At 37.3% G+C, this 20586-nt stretch overlaps 1 protein-coding gene across 1 annotated transcript in view; it reads right to left on the bottom strand.

The window, feature by feature from the left end:
- Window positions 1-856: 856 nt before the first annotated feature.
- The window catches only part of KIF6 (kinesin family member 6), a 161572-nt gene continuing 141842 nt past the window's right edge, over window positions 857-20586 (bottom strand). Inside the window, exons 17-22 of the mRNA XM_065631980.1 lie at window positions 16409-16493; window positions 15271-15406; window positions 13573-13658; window positions 6031-6120; window positions 3901-4007; window positions 857-957 (exon numbers count right to left, since the gene is read on the bottom strand). Of these exons, the coding sequence (XP_065488052.1) occupies window positions 941-957; window positions 3901-4007; window positions 6031-6120; window positions 13573-13658; window positions 15271-15406; window positions 16409-16493 (521 nt within the window). The 3' untranslated portion in view covers window positions 857-940. The remainder of the gene's footprint in view (window positions 958-3900; window positions 4008-6030; window positions 6121-13572; window positions 13659-15270; window positions 15407-16408; window positions 16494-20586) is intronic.

A 20586-nucleotide genomic window follows, 5' to 3' on the forward strand; every position in this document is an offset into this window, starting at 1 on the left:
ATGATGGCCTAAATCTAGAAGTATGTATATCTCAGAGAAATTGACTGCATTTTGTATTGCATTTTTTAATTTGTTTTAGTCTGATGTGTAAAATAAGTTGTTGCATAACCAAATATTATTCAATAAAGTAGTACCGAGTCACTAGTGGATGTACATTGTATATAATATATAACTGCATTTAAATTTTCACATCTCATTTGTGTTTTATGACTATTTGCCCTGTTTTACTTTAAGCTTTTCAAGTGTCATAGTTTCTTCTGAAACCTGTATATTCTGGGAGGGTATATACTTTGCATAATATTTAATATATTCAAATGAAAGAAAAACAATTGGGAATTTTTTTAACTCTAGAATTACTTTCTAATAAAAATTTATTTTCATATTACAATGCAATCTCAGTATTCTAACAATCTGATATGAAAACTACTATTTCTTGGAGAAAAAATAAAAATCAACAAAAGGTCTCAAATCAATTTTATAGACTTTTGTAACCCAGATAACTACTATTTTTGCACAGAAGTCTCTGGATGCTGATTAGGTGAAATTAATAAAGCCTTATGCAAATCTATGCAAACAAAACTACCATCAGTAGAAATAAGTGTTCCCCAGATTAAAAATGTAGAAGAGCATTAAGACATTAGATAATTTTAACATTTAGAAAACATACAATGAGTTCTCAATAAAGAAACGTATTTGGCAAACTCCTGATTGGTTTAGTTTTGCTCAATTTTAATGCAAGCTGAAGATACTGAGTGCAAATATTCAAATATAATTCACTGGAGAAACGGATTTTGCTGTCAAAGACAAATCACTTCTATATCTTTAACAATTAAATCTGTACATCTAAAGTAGTTATTCATACCTGTTTCTAAACAGAAGAGGAAGGCAAAGAATAAAGGTCTTTTTTTCTAAAAGGAAATAGAGGACTGCAAGAAGAATTTCATTTGTTCCCCAAGCCTGAAAGGACATAAAGAATACGTTAGACTGTATTTCAGGTTGTGTTGTCAGTTTTAAAAGTGAACTTCAGAAACATAAAATGAAAGGAAAAAAAAAAACTTTTAAGACAAAAAAAATCATTTGTCTACTCTTCTGCATTTTCATTTCTCTACCTCAAGACTGCACAAGGCAACAAAAGCATATGTTTGCAGAGTAGCCCTTTGTAAAAAGCTTTCCAATGTAGTTATTACAGTGCTTTAACAACCCCAGCGAGCCTCTCTGAATCTACCTGCTTTAATTCATCTCTGTTTAGAAAGCAAATGGTAACAACCTACAAACTCCGAGGTAATCTTCTGTGAGACCTCTCATTCCCTCTCCTGCATGACTGTCACTAAGGATATTGAGCATTCCCATGCTTTCTGTTTATGAAACATATTTTCCACTCTGTTGGCTTCTGCACACCCTTTTTCACCTTTTTTTTTTTTCCCAGCTGATGTAAAGTGGGGCCCTCAGTTTGCTTCTAAGATACTGTTATAAGAGTTTAAAAGGGTCAGGATCAATAAAGGAAAGAGCAATAAGCATGTTGACATATTTTAGGCCTAGCGGATTTTGGTTTGGCTGAGCCTGTGCTTTTTCATGTACTTTCCTGCAGGGCCCTCTGTGTGTAATAATAATGCAGGGAGTGAATACATTTGTGTGCAAGTGTAGAAACGCTTATTGAATATTTCAGTTGAAGAGAGTTTGGGAAGGAGACAACAGAGCACTGGACTGGGACTCAGCACACTTAGTTTCTATATGGAGCTGTCTGACTTAGTGGCTCTGGGCAAATCTGTTCTATCTTGTATATGTTTGAGATTTATTGAGAAAAAGTTATGTATGAGACTGATAACACATAATGTTTTCCCCCAAAGTATTCAGTCAGAATACATTCCTTCTTCTACTCTTCCTTTCTGCTTAACTGTGCCTCTGATATTTTTTCCTTATAAACAAAATCAAGTCCCCATCCCTACCCCCGAAGACAAAACCCTCCAGTTTGGATGCAATAGTTTCTGCAAACTCCTTACAGCCAAAGATGCACAAACACTGTACCAGTTACTGTTCCTCATGTCTCCTTTTAGACTAGGAACAAGTCAGGTAAGAGTGAAGTGATATGCTCACAGGGAAAGGGAACACATACCACTATCACATATAAGGCAACAGTGAAGCCTTTCAGCCCACTTCTCCTAGTTAAAAAGGCTACCACAGCACCTCATAAATGTCCTCAGGTTTCACTACGGTGATGAAGCACAAAGTATTTCCTTAGTAGTACTAATCCATAGGTTTTACCCTTCTTCATCTTGCTAAATCAGAATTCACAGGCTTTTTTTGATCAATGGTTCCTGCTATCTGTGGCTCCATCTTTCAAATTTAGGAGGTTTTCCCTTTCCTCACATGTAGTCAAGGAAGAAAAACTTTCTGTTATCTGCCAGGTTGACTCCAAATGCTTCTAAGAACTTGCTGCTGAGCTGTCTCTTATCTATGACATATCAGGTCCCTATGTGTTTGTAACATGCCAGTCATACTTATGAAGTTTCTTTACTTTTTGTTCCCCTGCCTGTGCCATCCAGCCCACTGCCCAGATGACCAAACGCTACTCCATTCCTTTTCAGCTACTTAGGGCAGCACGTAGTCCATCTTGTCTAACTGAAATTCAGATCTCCTCTGTTCTGCAAGAATACCTTTTACAACTTGGGGCCTAATAGAATGAATCAGCTTTCGACCTTCTAAAGGCCTGAAATGTTTAAGACACTTATCTCCAACCTTCTTCTTGTGAGAAGCCTGTAAACTCAATTTAATTTCATTTGCAGAAGAAACCTGACAACGGCTTTTCTAAATAAAGACAAAAGGGATCCCAAAGCCTAAGTGTATTAAGCGTTTGCTTTGGATGAGTGCAGAGGCTGTTTTTTCAGTCACTGTGTGTTTATCTGACAGTTTTCTGATAAGCAATGTGATACCAAAACCCCACTTTGTGACAATGCTAACACCATCTGCCAGGTGCTGATAGCTTGCTGGATAATGCTGCCATCAGCACTCAGGTGCTGATGGAAAGCTATTGCTTCAGTAACCACTACTGCTTTCATCTTCTTACTAATTGGTTACTGCCACTAAAAACTATTATTAAAAAAAAAAACAAAAAAAACCCCCAAAACAAAAACCCAAACCAAACCCCCAAATGCAACAAAAAACCCAAACCAAACATAACAGAAAAAGAAAATCACAGGTCATTTTTCTTTATTGCGGTGAATTACTTTTAGACTACCTTGCAGTGCAACCATTGTGAATTTATTGCTTTCTTGCTTCCTGCCAATTTTACTTATCTACACTGTAGAGTGAACTTTATTGCCTACCTATGATTACTCTCAGTATCTGATTTGGTGACAAATACCCATAGAAAGTTTAATTTGACCTTGATATAGTGAAATACCTGTTAATGGCATACACTGCTAGACACAATGGGCCAGTCTGCCTTGTGAGGCAGGTACAGTGCAGTCATTTCTGCAATCTTTATTTGGTGTCAGTTGTTACAGATAAATTTGTACCAGCTGAAAACCAGGACAGGTAGTTTAAAGAAAACATATACAGAAAATTTTGGAATCATCAAGAGACCACATTCAAATGCATTTACTTCAGTGTAAAGAAATACACTATGCAGGCTGCACAGACGTGAATGCCTCAGAAAGTTCACTGGTGGTGGCTGAGGAAAACAGCCAGCCTTCATAGTTTTACACTGCAGCATTGAGCTACTAAAATAAATACATGTGAAGGACCTCAAGTGTTTAGAATGGCTGAGAACATAATGTAATATAACTTCAGCCAGAATCAGTTCTCACTTGCGTCAGTATAAATGTGGAGTAAAGCTATTTTGACTTTAAAATGCTGTACTGGAGATTTTGGGTTGGCTTCCTGTTTTTTGGCAGGATTTACCTTTTTTTTGCAGGATGTTCTGTCTTGCTTTCATGAAAGCTAGGATGTCAGCATCAGCCTGGCTGTCTCCAGTCAGAGGAATAGATGTACTTGAACTTGCTGGGGTCCTGAAATAAGAAAGTGTACTTGTGGACCCAACTGAGCAAGAAGGTCATTTTTCTATTCCATTATCTCCTCTCTTTTTTCAGCATGGAGGACTTTGTTTTCGATATACGTTGTTAGAGATGGCACAGTTCAGAGGAAAATCAAACTCAGGACTTCTTAATGCTCTTACGCAGATTCTTAAGGTTAGCCAATATCTTTTTAGTTTTGTAGGCCTACATGCTGATCAGCTATAAAACCTCTCACAAAGGCTTAAAAATATTTTACTGCTGCGTCAAAGACTTTCTGCCAAGTGGAAAAGTGTAATATAGTGAGTTTACCAATGAAATTATGGATGTGACTATGCCATGTGTTTGTTTACTTAGTGTTGCTATTTATTCAAACAGATCAATATATTTTTGCCTACTGTAAGGAAATCAAGATAGAATAACATAACATACATAGAAGTAAACAATCATGACATTTATGACATTTGCTGACAGAGGCAACTCCTTTGTGCTGCTGAGTCTCCAGTCCCAGCTGAGATCTTGTATCTGTGCAGTTAAATCATTGACTTACCTCTGCTTTTGATAGACCCTCTGGTGGTATAACATGATGTAGTACAATGAAGCTGTTCTATTCAGCTAAGAAAGCTAAGAATTTGGCCCTGTGTTGTTAGCTTTGTTTAAAGATTAAGCACTAATAGTGAAATGAGAAATACAGTGATAAAAGTTACAACATGAAAGGACAAGTAGAGCTAGAGGGAAGTGGTGATTTTTTTTTTCATATCCGACTTTTGTAATTAGAGTTATTTCCACTGTTCCTTACTGACTATTGCAGTAGAATGTAATTGTGCCTGACATAAAGCAGAAGTCTGATGTCCTGTCTTCGTGCTACTAATTCTCAGTTGCTGGACTAGTGAATCAAAATGAAAAAAAAAAAAAAAAAATTACTATGAAGTTAATAAAATATTTCTTTTAATGCAATTTACAAGGTGGTCTCAGAACACCAGTAAAGGACTATTCGCTCATTGATTTTAATTTGATTAACAACAAGATAAAAAATAAAAAATACACAATATATTTGAGAAGGTACTGTCTAAATTTCATTTTAGCTTCTCTTTTTCTTCTGTTTTCCTTAAGCACAAATGCAACTTAAAACATTAGGCTTTGGGGGATGAAATTTTCCATGATCTTTTGCTGTTCTAGAAATTGATTGTTTTGGAAAATGAAAGAAAACCCCCTTGTGATTTGTTTTTATGAATGCAGTAGGAAAAATAGTAACTTAACCATATTTTCCTAAGGGCCTTAATAGCCAGAAGTGCTGAGCACAATAAGAATGTAACTTCTGAAAGTATACTGACTTGGCATGATGTTCTGGTGGGAGAAAAGAACATGGAAATGAGCACATTAGAAAAAATAGAGAAGCTGTCAAAAAAAAAAAAAAAGTAGCTCCTGTTAACCTGTTAAGCTAATTTTCACAAAGCAGTACCTATTTTGAGAAAATGTGAGATATAATCTTTGCCAAGTATGACATACCTAGGCTGCTGGCGTTATTTTATTTTACTAGAATAATTTGTAGGAGGGAGACTCAAAATATTTTAAGGACAAAACCATGAGAATGAAAAAACTCTGTGTAGTTGCTACATTCTGCAATACTTACATGCTCTGATCTCTCTGCCTTTCAATTTTTTTAATTTGCTCTTTCAAAGTCACTTTCTGTTGCTGAGAAGACACAGTCGTGTGGATTCATAAGCTCACGGGGAAAAAAGCTTCAGGTCAAACAAGAAACCACCTCTTTAATGCTGATAATGCAGCTACATGGTGTAAAGCTCCGGGCAGCTTTGGTGTTGTTTTGGAAGTTGGAAGCAAATTTGCAAATTCAGGGGGGTTTTTGGGGTTTTTTTTTGTTGTTTTGTTTTTTGTGTGTGGTGGTGGTCTTTTTTTTTTTTTCAAGAAGACTGTTAAAGAGACTGATAAAGGATTATCTAGGCATTATATTACTTATGGTTTGCTTTTTTCCTCTGAATAGCCCAGGTACACTTCTTACCTTGTTTTTGAAATTGGGTTACTAGAAGTGATTGAATTGTTTTTCCCAGCTGGATCTTCACTGGGGCTGACTCTTGTGGTCTCTGAAAAACTGGAATGGGTACAGAAATGAAGGAAAGAATTTAGCCCTTGCGGAGCGAATATTAATACATGCTAAGTAACTGTAAATACGCTGTTTTTCAAGACTTTTTATCTATATAAAGCACTTGTTGTTTACTGGAAGAGGACTTTCAGTTGAATCCATGTGATGATCAGGTTTATGTAGAGAATGTAGCTATGAAAGGATGACAAGCAAGCTCATAATGATGCTACTTTTAGTATTTGCCTTATAAGCAGGGTTTTTAAAGCACTTTGATGTATGTATCAGATGTACAGTTTGTAATGGTATATTGAGTTCCCAAACTGACTATTAGCCAAGTGAGGCCTTAGCTCATTTTCCACTCTTTCTTTTGTCAGGCAAAATTATTACTGAAATCAGTGGGAGACTGGACGAGAACTCAGTGAGGACTTTGGGATGCGGCTCGTTGATGATAGCCAAATATATTGCAAGCAGCTGTTGTGCATTCCTGTCCCTGCAGATAGTGTTATCAGAGACCATCTCCACCAGGAAGGCAGAGTTCTGCCACAGGGTGTCTGGGGACTCTCTCCTTTCATCCAGCAGTTGTGTGTGCTGCCGGACGCAGTGCCAATTTTAGAGAAAGTAGAAACACTGAATTACTCAGTTTTAGGCTTTTTCCACTAGATGGCAGGATTGGCAAGTTCTTGCTTTTCAAACTCTGCAGTAGTTTATTCATTGTTGGCTGATAAATTGATATTTCTGGCAGAGAAACTGAAAAAGGAAAGAAATTTATGACTAAAATTTTACTGTATTACACTGTGCCAGGTTCAGTTTTGCAGAAGATATTGTGCCCAAGAGTATACGTCATTTTCAAATGAACAGCTCCAGGTTTACAGAATGTTTCTCTTTAACTCCTTGAGTCCCATACCATTTGCACCTGCCTAAATGGATGAAAATAACCTCAAGACTCAGCCTAATTCAAGTAAATCAATATCATATTTAATGTTAACAATATTCCAGACTTTATTACACCTACATATTACAAGAGCTAGAAAGGATATGTGATGTTATTACCTACTATGTCATTTAACAACATACAGAAACTTCACATCATAGTTCTGCTTTAGGATTTCCTGAATATTTTTTCATCGAATTGGCAGTTCTTAAAAACTATGTGATTTAGGGGCTTAAATTCAATTTTCTAGAAGGACTGTGTCTGTGCCCTGAGATACCTAGGCATCCAAGTCATATAACCATGGTTTAATACACCATTACACATCAGCTGAACCATAGCAACCATTCATGAATCTCTTTTTAGCCTGCAACAAATGTAAGGTAATGTGACTTAATGTGATCCTTTTTCATTGCTTTCTTTTCATTGAAATAAGCTTCTTTGCTTTTTATTTGCCATGAACAGAATGTATATTTTTATAAATACTTTGAATCAGCTAAAGTAGTTTATTTTTAAGCTGCAGTAGTTTATATGTTTGAAATATTTTTTTCCCATTGAATTTAAATGAAAATTATTCCCCAAAATTGTTAAATCCCCATTTTAAAGGAAATTAGATCCACATTGATTAAAAAAAATAGTCACCACAGGTGTGGCAGGGTTTGACCTCTAGGGATCTCACTTTCAGGTGGATGCCTGGACCCAGGACAATATGCCAAAACTTGTCTTAGAGTGCTCTGGGAGAACTAGGCACCTGAGGAAGGTGATACTAAAAAAAACCCCCACCACCTTAGATTGAGTGAGGTGATGCCCAGAATCAGGAAATTAACATTAATGTGGTCAGAGATGGACCTTAAACTCATACCCTCTGCCTGTGTGGTTACAGCCAGACATATTCATCTGTGGGATGCAAACTCTTCTTCTGCAAGTTAAGGAAATTTAGAAGAAAGCTTATAACTAATTTTTGTAATGACTCAAAGTGCTACTTCCATATAAGAGGTTAACAATTAGAGTACTAATCTAACAAAAGTGTCCCTCAGCTTGGCAGAACTGAAAACCATGTTTTATGTATCCCAGAGATTTCTCTAATCCCTATGCCAGCAGGATGGCCTGTATGGGGATAATTTGCTTATTCATACTGAAGCTCTGATAATGTTTCTATGGCATTGCAAGATATGTTGAATCACAAGGGGACGAAAGAGTGTCATTTTGTGGTGGAATGGTTTGTACACTCCTCCCAATGTAACTTGCTCCTAGCCTGTTCTCAGAAGCCAGGACTCTCCTCCTTCATCTGAGTGTTAGGTGCTGTTCCAGTGACAAAAAAGAAAAGAGAAATTTTGCTAGTACTTCTCTGAATTTAATGGAAAGTTATTATGACAGCATGCGGTGGGGATAATGATCCCCATCTGTATGTTAAACCTGAAGGACTCGACATCTCATGATGCTCGACAGAGCCAGACAAAACCACAGGTAACCTGATTTATCGTGGTGATAGTTCTTCGTGCAAGAGGCTGGTCTAGAGATCTGCAGAGGTGCCTTCCAACCAACATTTCTGTAATGTGTAAATAGGCAATCTGGGATCACGGTTTTGGATTTGGATTGACATACAAAGTGTAGAAGTCCTGTCTCTTTGTCTGGCTCCTAAGCTCTGAAACTATTCAGGTTCTTTTTTCATTCTGAATCTATCTGATTTTTCCTTGAGCTGAATTTAAGACATCTCAAATCACTATTTCCTGACAGTGTCAGTAGAATTCCTGCTTTTTCTGGAGATTAAAGTCTGTAAAATTCATATGTCTCAGTTCTTTTTTTAACCTAGTACCTGAAGTTTCACCCAGTGTTTAACGTGATTTGTTTAGGGGTGTCATCTTTTGGGGGTATCTGTCTCAGTCAGGCATGGGGTAGCAGCTTGAGAGATGTACACAGTGTTGTGGCAGTGTCCCCCTTGCTGCAGGAACCCAAGGGTCAGAGACAGATGTCCCATGGATTGACCAGCTCCATCAAGCACACAGGGTACAGGAGCTGGAGAAATGATGGGTGTCATGGCACGAAAGCTTGATTTGCCAGCTGAAAAAAAGTGGAAAATAAGGTAGATCAAAATGGAAAGCACAAAATTTGAAGGTGTGCAACCTCTGCAATGTTGAAAAAAACCTCAGCTGCAGCTCCACAGTCATCTGACCCTTGGATGTGAGGGGAACAAATGTTCTGTGTAAAGGCAGGCAAGATTAAAGTTGTTTAAAATTTGAGCATTTTAGTATTTGGTTACAAAATCAAATTTGGCCTAACTTGCAAATTCATAGATAAATTGTTCAAGTGAAATTGTTACCAACAGAATGTGAAAATGTTTGGAATGTCTTTAATGAAAAATGTTATTCCCAGATTATATTTTATCATCATGTAACATTGCAGAAAACTGGCAGAAATGAAAAATGATTACAACAGAAAAAGCTGCAGAATATGTAAACATTTCCCTTGTTTCACATAGCACTAACATAGGGAGTGAATTTTGCAATTCAGGACAATAAATGTTAAAAACCCTGTTGCTCAGAGTCATCAGGGAACAGGAAAAGTTATCTGAAAATCTCTCCAGGGGAATCTAAAGTGACAGGAAGATTTTGAAGAAGTTGGAGAGCCAAGGATTCTGAGCTTGAACGTACTGTGGGGCTTGCTGGCATAGGACAAATGAGATTTAGTAACAGGGAATGAGTAAGGTTAAGAAAGATCTGACTGAATTAAAAAGGAATGCATTCCTTCTGAGAAAAGGAAAAGAATCCAAAAATTTTTAGAAGAATTGAATAACTATTGAACATTTGCTTGATTCAAGGGGAATACAGGAACAGCAGTGTAATTAAATATTCAGTGAGAGCGGTAACATGAACAGACAAGGATCTGATAAATTTCTTAAACGAAAGCCAACGTGGCAGAAGAATGTATGAGGCTGAACAAAACACTGTGGAGCAGGCATGGAACGCTGAGCCCAACGCACATTTTAAGACTTTTTGCTGACTTGACAGGAACACACTGAAGGACATAAATGTACATACAGTATGAGTTGCAGTTAGCACCACAGCTTTATGGTAAAGACAATCTGGACAAGTAGGGTATTCTCTTTCAAGTTTGAGGGATTTCCTTGGGTATTCCTTTTCAATAAAATAACTTATGGATTATTTTAAGTTTTCTTCCTTTCTCTTTGTACCTTGACTCTAGGATTGTTGATTAGACCATTTTCTGTCTGAAATATAGAGATGGGTCATTCTTTTTCCACTTTGCACAGTTATTCTTAATTTTAAGCAATATGTTCAGATCTGATGAGGTTTAATATTTCTGCGACCTTCATATGAAAGACATATACAAAGACAAATATAGTCTGGAAACCTGAATCTACTCAACAGGTTAATGAACATGAGTCTGTAAGCCTCTACAATACACAAACTACTGATTTTAGCTATTTTTAGTATATTAGGCTTGGTAATGGGATTAACCTGTTCAATAAATTAACTTTCTTATGCAGAAATAATTTTTCTCTTGCCAAACCTACTGATAACCCTTATGTCACCCTTCCCCCTATATCAGCACTGTGGTCACTGAAGTCAATGTTTTGCTTCTTACTCTAGTGCGAGCAGGATCAAGCTAATGGCTCTCAAACCTTACTAAGGCAGAAATGCTCACTGTTCAACCCTTTTATTAACACAGACTCATTTCAACACTTAACAATTCGGCCATTTTTTTTTCAATTCAGAAAGTGACATGTTTAGCCAGGAGTCAAGTGCCTTTTATATGTGTGTATCGTTCTTAAGCCTCAAAAGGATTATCAGTTTCCCTTCTCTGTTTTAGTTATAAACTGATTTAATATAAAATACAATTTCAGGCTATGACATTCCCTTCCTAAGGCTTAGTTTTCTCTGGTAACATGACTAAGGTGTGTCAAACAATAAATCTCAAAAAAGATTATGGAATATATCTGTATCCTTCATAATTTATTACTTCTAATCCTGAAAATTTTATTAATATACATTTACACTCGGGAGTTTGTCTGAATGGTTTTACTGCATACTTACTCTGTGAACAGCAGTCTTAGATTTCTGACATGCAGCCCATTGAGTTTTAGACCTTGCATCTATTGAATACACCTGTGACCTGAATTACACCTTGGAAACAGGTTTTATTTACACCACATTGTATCAAATATACCTTATGCAAGATTCTACTTTTGTGACTGGTTATTCTGCTGGGTGAAAATTGTAATATTATTTCACAGAAGGAGATTGTTGATTTCTAGGTGAGTTAGAAACAAACAGCTATTTGTGTCTTGGGACTATGTATCTGTAAGAAGCAATTGTAGCCTGTACTCATCCGACACAATCATGGGAATCGATAAGTTCCTGTGTCAAATGGGGTCAAGGAAATCCTTGGGAAATACATATTCTACTGTTTCATACTCTTAAAACCTGTGAAATTGGAAAATTTTACTCTAAAATGTTATTACCTCAAGTAGGGGGAAAAATACATTTTCATCACAGTAGGATGTTAAGCCTGCAACTCAGCCTCACAAAAAGCAGACGTAGTGTTTCTACTTCCATATACATCACACTGGAAATGTACCTGTGTAAGATGTGTTTAAACAGGCTAACATAAAATCAGATCGACCTTCTGCAACTATAAGGCAGAAACAGTAGTTAACTTCAAAAGATCATTGCAAGAATATCAAGATGGGAAAACAAAACTATATTAATCCTGACTCCCTCTACAATTTAAGTTCAAGAAGATGAATGTTCTGGGCCTGTGATAAGTATGCAAGGATCATCCAGTCAATCTCAGTCAACATGTCCATTACTTAGAAAAAGAGAAACTGTTAATTATAAAGAATATGTGGTTTTCTGCAAGAGACCATGTGGGGCAGCACAGGACTCTGAAGTAAGCTTAGCTGCTGAAAGCAACCAGGCACCTTTCCGTGTCCTATTCAAAATGCTAGACACACTTTTCTGAGACTGGTCCTCCAGTAATAAACACAAAAGATAAAGGCATTTGAAAGAAACGTTTGAAAGAAAATTATAAAGAAACCAGTTATCCAATTTTGCTTTTGAACTAGGGTGGGGGAAGGAGAAATCACCACTCCTGGAGGCCACTCTCCCATTGCACTGGAAAGTGCCTGGGCATTATCACATATTCTTTTAAATTCTAGTTTAAACTGCAAAAGATATCACTCTCCTGAGCAATGCATCAGCACACCAGCTGGACATGCTTGTTCCCAAGAATAATGGGACAGAAAGGTTGTGCGAGAGGTCCTTAGGTCAGTTCAGTACAAAGTTAAACAGAGTGACAGTCAAAGATTCCTTGAGCTAATTTGGTTGACTTTGTGCTAAGCTAGACCAGAAATGCTCTCATGTACTGTGCCATCAGCTTTTCTGTGGCACAAGTCACCTTCAGCCTAAAACCATAAATTAACACCTGTCAGCCATTTGCAAAGTGAATAGTGCCTAAATCTGGAGAGCATACAAAATAAGAACTGAAGCAAAGAGAGAAGACCAGACTCAGTTTTCATCAGTTTGACATCTGAAAATGCCTTCTTAGAAAACTTTAGAGGATTATGTGTTTCAGTCTCTGTACTGATTATCGAGCGTTTACTATAGATACACAAAAGTTTACAATAAAAATTGTAATATATTTTACAGTTTTAATAAAATCCAGTATTCATTATTTAATGCTATGGAGGATATATTATGTTTGCTGCAAAGCAGGAAACGTCATTTATGAAGGCTCTTGTTATAAAATTGTAGGTAAAGCCACTCATCAGAGAAAGATTAACTGTATAATGAGGAGGGAGAGAGAGAGGGAGAAAAAGTGAGCAAGCTAGAGGTGGGGAGGGAGAGAGGAAAAGGGGAGGAGAACACTTCCATTTATTTTCAATGAATATGGAAAACTGCACATTCAGGTAAGTGTTTTCCTGCACTCTACTTTGCTTGAGGGCTATGAAAGATCTATTACTGTAAATTTAAATTAGAGGTATTGAGATCAGAAATGACTGACGACGGAACAACAAAGATGATTACATTTTTCTGCTGCAAAGGATGCACCAGGGTTTTACAGTATCAAATGCAATTTCATTGTGGAATAATATGCTGCATAAATGTAGCACCAGGACAATTCAACAGCAAATCTATCTAGGCTATGGAATAATTTTTTTTTTTTGGGGGGGGGTGGAGGGGTTTGCAGCCTTATGAATACATTCCAAAGGATATATAATCTCATATAGCAAAATTGATAACAGGCTTGATTTCCTTAGCTATGTCATAGGCTCCCTAGTGACAGGTTTCCAGGCTCTCAAGACCAACAAGTCAAAAGAACTGAGTTACAATAAGATACCTTCAATATGATTGCAAAATAATGGAATGATAAAAATTTGTTTTCTAAACAATAATTTCTCTTGTAACTGGGAGCATGGTGTTTGAGTGTGATATTTGCGAAAGCATTCTGGTGAACTGTATTTCTACTGAAACTGCATTTTCTTACAAGTAAGGAAGAAAAAATGACCAATTTACCTGTTAATTGATAGATGTTGTGAGGGTTTTCTAAGCTGAGGATAAACAGTCATGATATTTGATGAGCTAACCATCTCTGGCTTTTCCTGCTGGGTTTAGATTGAAAAACAAAATTATGTAGGATAGGATTTTTTAGAGTGCTTAATATTGGCCTACAGGTCTCAGCAATAATAAAGTAGGCAATGACTCATTCAGAAAACATAGAGTCTGAATCACACAGTATTTTCTTCACTTGGACAAACACTTCTGAATGAAGAGAAAATGTTTAGGATTGGTTCAAGTATTTTTAAGCTCAAGTTACAAGTTTTTAATATGTAACACCATGTGTTCGCTGATTTGAGTTTCTTAGGGAGCTCAGATGTATAGATAGGTCAAGATCCAATAAATTAATCCCAATTATTTTTTTTAGTTTTCTAATCTTCTACTGATGAATCATGAGAAGCTGAATACTGGACCTCTCCTGTTAAGGGGTAGAGAAAAATATGCTCCAGCAGATTCAACAATATTATTTGAAGTGCTTTGAAAAGCCTAAATATTTAGACAGGAGGGTGACTAAAACATCCTCTTTGCCACTAATATGGTTAGGGATTTTAACCTGAAAAGTAGTTTGCAATGATGACTTGAAGTTAAGGCAGTTAGGTGACATTTTATGGATCAACAAGTTCCTCATGTTAAGTTCCATATTTACTTTAGGCTGTTTTCTTAAAAATACAGTTTAAATTTATACTCATAAGAATTAAAATACTGACTAAACACTTCTTTGTTTATAACAGTTTTTCCCAAGGAGTACATCTTCTCTTCCAGTTAATAATAAATGATATGGGATGGACTGCACTCAGCACTCTTTCTCATTAGGCTGATGTGCATTTCATGGCAGTGCTTTGCAGTGAGATGCCATGTGACTATTTAAAAGACATTTAAAAAAGTGTCTGATGGGGAGGATAAGAAAGCAATATTGTTGTTTCAGTTGATGCCCCTCCTGACTCTTTTGTACTGTCTCCTGTTTGCGTGAAACTGTGTAGCTTACAGACTGACTGCATTATAAACTTCTAATACATTGTTTAAAATGACATCTCTTTAGTTGTTTTTTTTTTTACACAAGTCATGAAATTAGAGCACTCTGTTTCTGCTGGGTTCTTAAACAGACAATGATGACAGTGGTGGACCTCGGCTAGAGTGAGGGGAGGAGCTTTATGTTGGGAGCTGCTGACCCTCTGGGAGTTTAGGAAAGCAGAAAGGTTACCAGAGTCTTTGCAAAAAAAGGAAGCTGAAAACCAATTATATTTTCTGGGATTTGTCCATATTACAGTTATGACTGCCATCTTCCAATAAACATGTCATAAACCTGATGAAAACATAGTTTTGCCAGCAGTAAAAAGGCTTATTTTTTCCAATCTCCTCTATTTGTTTTATGTTCCTTCAGACTTTTTGGGTCTACTCTTGGTTTTCAATCAAATTGTTTAGGGGAATGTCATAACAGAAAGCAGAAAGCAAGGGTTTTTCTTCGTTTGTGTTAGCTTCCTATGAGCATAATTCACATTCACTTTGTCTGATTCACGTTGGCATAGACATAGGTGAATCAGGTCAAAATCCCATCCTTCATACTCCTTTCTATCTAATCAATTAACTACTTCTTTAAGAAACGATTGAAGATGTTAATTTACATGAAAATGGAAGAAATATGAAGTGTTTTCATACCTGTAGATTTTGTGCCTCTTCAGACCACCAGACTTCAAAGTCTTTTTGCAGCTTCATCTTGGCTTTTTCCATAAGAAGCTGCAGGTGCTCAATCTCTACCTTCAGCCCTTTCAAGCGATTGAACATAATTTTATAACTAATACAAGAAGAAGAAATTGCATTACAGATCTTCCAACACATATCTGAATAAAAGCTTTATCCTACCTAGAACACTCATAGATTTAAACTACAAAAGAATATATAATAATTATGGATGCAGGGGACACAGACAGAGTTGAGGTAGGAAGAGACATCTCACATTTTAGAAGAGCATCCCTGGACAGTAAGTACAAGAAATCTATCCAACAAAGCTTTTATTTCACTAAAGAAATTACTGACATTCAAGTGTGATCAATATTGATTAACAATTAAAATACACATTCAAATATGACAATTATTTCTTTTGATTTCTCAGCATGTTGCCATTAATAAACAACTGGTCACCAGAGCCTGGATTCAGACAGGAGCCGAATGCTGATTCCCCTTTCAGATGGAAGCTTCATTAATGAGGCCTCTTGGCTAACACATAGTTGGAGCTTTACCATTTGTATGAAATAGCCAGAAGTTTCCTCACAGACTGCACATGCCATAAATGCTAGCAAAATACTTAGACCTGATACCCTTGCATCTATTTTCTTTTATCTTCCTAGCTACAGCAACATTAGAGCAAACAGAAGGATTGGTTAACCAATGCAAATTCTACGTATTATTTACACTTAGTCAATCCTATATAGCCTAAAGATTTTCCTTAGGTCAGGGAAAGCAGGACATTTCTGAATCAACCAAACCGGTTCACAATATATTTGGATTCAAATTAGTTTCTAACACTAATCCTCAGGGAGGATATTAAGCTATTTTTATTTGTTTTTAGCCATTAGCCCAAACATAAATATTCCTCACTCACGTACTGTGTCATCTTACAGACAATCCAATAGCATATAAACAAATTTAAAAACTATTAGTGAACCACAAAGCTGACATTTTACAAATGTCAGAGAAAACCCTGAGGGTAGCTGTGCGTGCAGAATTGCAATTGGAATATACTATCAGTGTAATTTATCTTCTGAAGTTTGGCAGAAGTTTAAGGCAGAAGGAATACCTTTTTTTTTCCTCTTCAATTTGTGTTCGAAGTTGCTCTTCTACTGGATCAAGTGTATTTAGCTCTTCAGAAGGACTGGAAACAGCTGTAGGAGAAATGACTAGATGTAAACAATGACCATATGATGTCAAAACAAGCACCTTTTACTTACAATAAAAACTATTTTTTAGGAGGAAGGTAATGATACGTGGCTGTCATGGTTTAACCCGAGCTAGCAATACAACCAAGATAGCTGCTGCTGCTCACTCACCCCTTCCCCACCCCCCGACAGGGGAGAGAATCAAAAGGGAAAGGAGAAAATTGGATTGAGATAAACACAGTTTAACAAAATAACAAAATATTAATACACTACTAGTAAATATATATAAAAATAGAAATAAAATATACTCAAGGCAATTCCTCATGAACACGCTGAGCAGCCAATCCCAAGAAATGGCACCTGTTCCCAAAGCCAATCCCAGAGAGAGAAAAGAGAGGAAAAAGGCAGAAAGGGTCAGAGGCCTCTGCAAAATGGTAAAAAGCCGACATAAACATCCTGCACAGAACTCTGGCTCCGGCAAAAAAGAGCGAAGAGAAAAAAACAACTCTCAGAAGAGAAAGAGCCCAAGAGAGGGAGTGAGAGAGAAGAACAGAAGAGAAAAGGGGCGAGAAACCGGAAGACCTCACTCTTAAATCTGGAGCATGATGCTAATGGGATGGAATACTCTCATTGATCAGTCTGGATGTCAGTCAAGTTCTGCCCCATTTGTGCCCCCCTTCCTCGCTGCCTCACAGCTGTGGGCAGAGCGCTCAGAGTGTCCTTGGCTCTCAAACCAGAGCAATTAAAAACATTAAGTCTGCCGTGGGGTGTTATCTTCTTGTTCTCAAACTAAGTCCAAATAATGAGCGTTCTAGCTATGAAAAAGAAAGGCTTCTTATTGCATGAAGAAAATTAACCCATTTTCAGTCAAACCAGCACAGTGGCTCATTAACAGTTTCTCTCTTCTGGAAATGTTTCTTCAAATTCCTTATTTAGGCCTTACTTAGTATAAGAGACACTTGATAACTTTAGTGATTAGCTGCTTGTATTTTTTCTTCCGTAAAGACTGCAATATTTATTTTAGATATGAATAAAAGTGAGCTTCCAGTCCATTTAAAAAGTTTGGTTTTGGCATAAACCCTGCCAAACACATTTAACCTGACAGTTTTGGCTATAAAGGCAAGACCAGAACAGCAAAGTCTTTGTGAAAAAAAGATGCAACAGTAGCTGTTCTGGTACCTAGAAAAAGAGTAAAAGAAAGAAGAGTAAAAGCCAAATCTTAAAGGAGAAATTAATTTCGGTAAGCAATGAATTCAGACAATTAGTATAAATAGGGAAAATGTCCTAAAACTGTGCGAGAATTTTTTCAAGGTAAAGGAGAACTGAGGAAATACCTTAACAGTAGACTAAGTTGACCTAAGAAAGCAACTTAGGATTTCCCTATCCTGTAACAGAGATAGTTAGCATTCAATACACAATATGCTTATTCTGAGAGACAGGAAACCAGTCTTTCCATCATGGCTTATATGTTCAGCAGTGACAGGAAATGTAAACCTACCTACTAGTATGACAGGAGTTTCTATTTCTAGAATGAGTGAGAATAGTTTAAGGTTCCCAAGAAAACATGTTTATCTTTTTAACTGAAGAAAAATGAAAGAAACAAAAGATTTGCTGTACAATACATGCAAGTTTCCATCCTGACTGTTACTTCTGCCAAGAAAATAAATTCTGCATCAACTTGTCACGAGGCCTGAGGAGTGCACCCTCTCTTCAAGGAGGAGGATTCTGTCTGGAACAAGGGGGCAGTAATGACTCCTCTCCACCTGTCAGCAAGCCAACTGAAACCATTAATCTTTTGTTTTAGCACCCTGTAGCTTTATACAGATGTAGCTGAAAAGCATTTTATTTCATTTAGAGTACTCAGGTCAAGCATGTTAATACAGACAGCCAAGGTGGACAAAGCCCACGCATAATTCTCATTTCATACATTGCTGGATGTGCAGGTTACAAAAGAAGGATAGGGTGAAGATATTTGTGGTGTAGAGGGTACCCTCAAAATTTAAAAAAATAAGCTGCTTGGAATGTTAAAGTTAACACACAAGTCAGGAGGTGCAAACATCATAGCAGAGGATATCCTATAGCAGTGGCTTTGTATAACAAGTTATAACCAAACACGACAGATAATAAGGAGGCCATAACCATCACACCAGAACCTTTAAGGAAGGCAGTAGATCTTCGAATGATTACAGGGGATCAGGGTTTTCTGATTTGTCATATTTCATCCTCAGGAGAAGACATAATGAGAGAAAGTGCAGAGCTACACAGGGACCTCGAGGGGAGACACTCACTGCAGAGCTCCTGAAGGTCCACACTTGTTCTGCCCCTCATGAATATACAGCATCCAGGCTTGAGAGAAATGTGCTCTTGTGGAACAAACTGAAACAATTTAGGGAGTTACTGCCTCCCAAGTGAGCCATGCTCACAGACCATGTGAGCACCCTTAACGTGTTTACATGCAAAGTCAGCCAGGCTTAGCTTTAGTTGTCTTCAGCAGCGGTTAAAAGAGACTCTCCTGAGTGCACTGAAGTGCATTTGGCCCATTCGCACAATCTGTTACGGTGTCTGAGTTCAGGAGGTAGCAGGTCCAGCCCCTTATAACAAAGTGGAAGACAGTAACCTATTAAAATGTTAATGCTGTTTCTGAAGTGGGAACTTCCCTACATGAAAACACATCACCAAATTCTTCCAGTCATTACAGACTAATGCAAGGCCATAATATTGCAACTTTACTTCCCTGATTTATTTGGACATCTAGTACTAGACCAAGAAAAATGTTTTTCTGCTGCTGATTACACTCGGTAGAAGGGATTATTTGGTTGCCCTCAGAAATTATCATAAAGCCTTTTATATGAGACAATTACCTCTATGGCACAAAGGCCCAAGCATCCTCCACCCTGAATAGAGCTCCACTCATTATCTCTAGCAATATGCTGGTGATAACAGCAGGAAACACAGCTGTGGACAAGGTGGTGAGCAGCACAAAGTTTTGCACATGTGCAGAACAGAAAGAGATGAGTACACTGAAAGCTCATGTGGCCCCAGCAGCAAAAAATAGCATCAGATCTTTCATCAAGTAAATGGCTTAAACTTAAGACATCCATCAATGTGTTCCAGTCACAAAAGCAGAAGAGATCTGATGACAGGGACAGGTCAAGTCCAGTAGTAAGTCAGGTCTAGAACATGCCTAGGTGGACACTGCTTTGTAAGTTCTCTGATGGCTTTTCCCATGCTCTTGCAGTCTCCATTTCAGCTCTTTGTCATGCCTGCTCATTGAAACAACACGCTTGTGAACCGAGTAGCATTCTGGTCTAAAGACTAGACCTTTTTGAATCTGCCTACTGTAATATATAGAGATGAACATTCCAAGCAAAAGAGAACTATGGTCTAGTGGAGTGTATTTCTATTTCCTTTGGTTTGCTGCTGCTCTTGCCTTCTCCTGATTCTTGCTACTTCTTTTCTCCCCTCTTCCCTTTACCTTTCCTAAATCCCTGCAGTGGTCTCTCACTGCCCCTGGGTTTCTGCTGTTGCCACCTCACACCCCTCTCCTCCCACTGGCTCAGGCAATTTCAGCTGCAGCTGAAGCTGGGCAGCCAAGCCTCCTTGAATCTCATGTCTAACATTAGCATTCCTCAATAGGTAGGGTCAGTTACTTTAAAATGCATGAGCTGAACAACTGAGTGAATACACAGCAAAATGTGGAAAGTATATTTACTCACAAGTTTAAGATACTCAAGAAGAAATACTTTCTTTTTGCTACAGGTTTTTATGCCTCTAAAGAGCTTCCTTTTATTGTACATATCTGCCTGCTCGTACAGAAACAGAAAATGTTTATTGAAACGTCAAATAATTTTATCTAGGTATTAACCACGTATATAGGAAGTATGCATAACAAAGAAAAGCTGAAAATTCATGAGATCAACTTTTGCTCATATACATTAAAAAAATTGAAATACATTAACAAGTGCAGAGGTACTACTGCTGAAATATTAATTACCAGATATCACTTCTGCAACTGCACAGAACACAATGTTCTATCTGCTTTGTTCACTCAGGGTTGACTTCTAATTAATCGTTTGACAGTTTTTCATATGAAACTTGA

The sequence above is a fragment of the Caloenas nicobarica genome, chromosome 3 (assembly GCF_036013445.1).
Source record: "Caloenas nicobarica isolate bCalNic1 chromosome 3, bCalNic1.hap1, whole genome shotgun sequence".
NCBI classification, from domain to species: domain Eukaryota; kingdom Metazoa; phylum Chordata; class Aves; order Columbiformes; family Columbidae; genus Caloenas; species Caloenas nicobarica.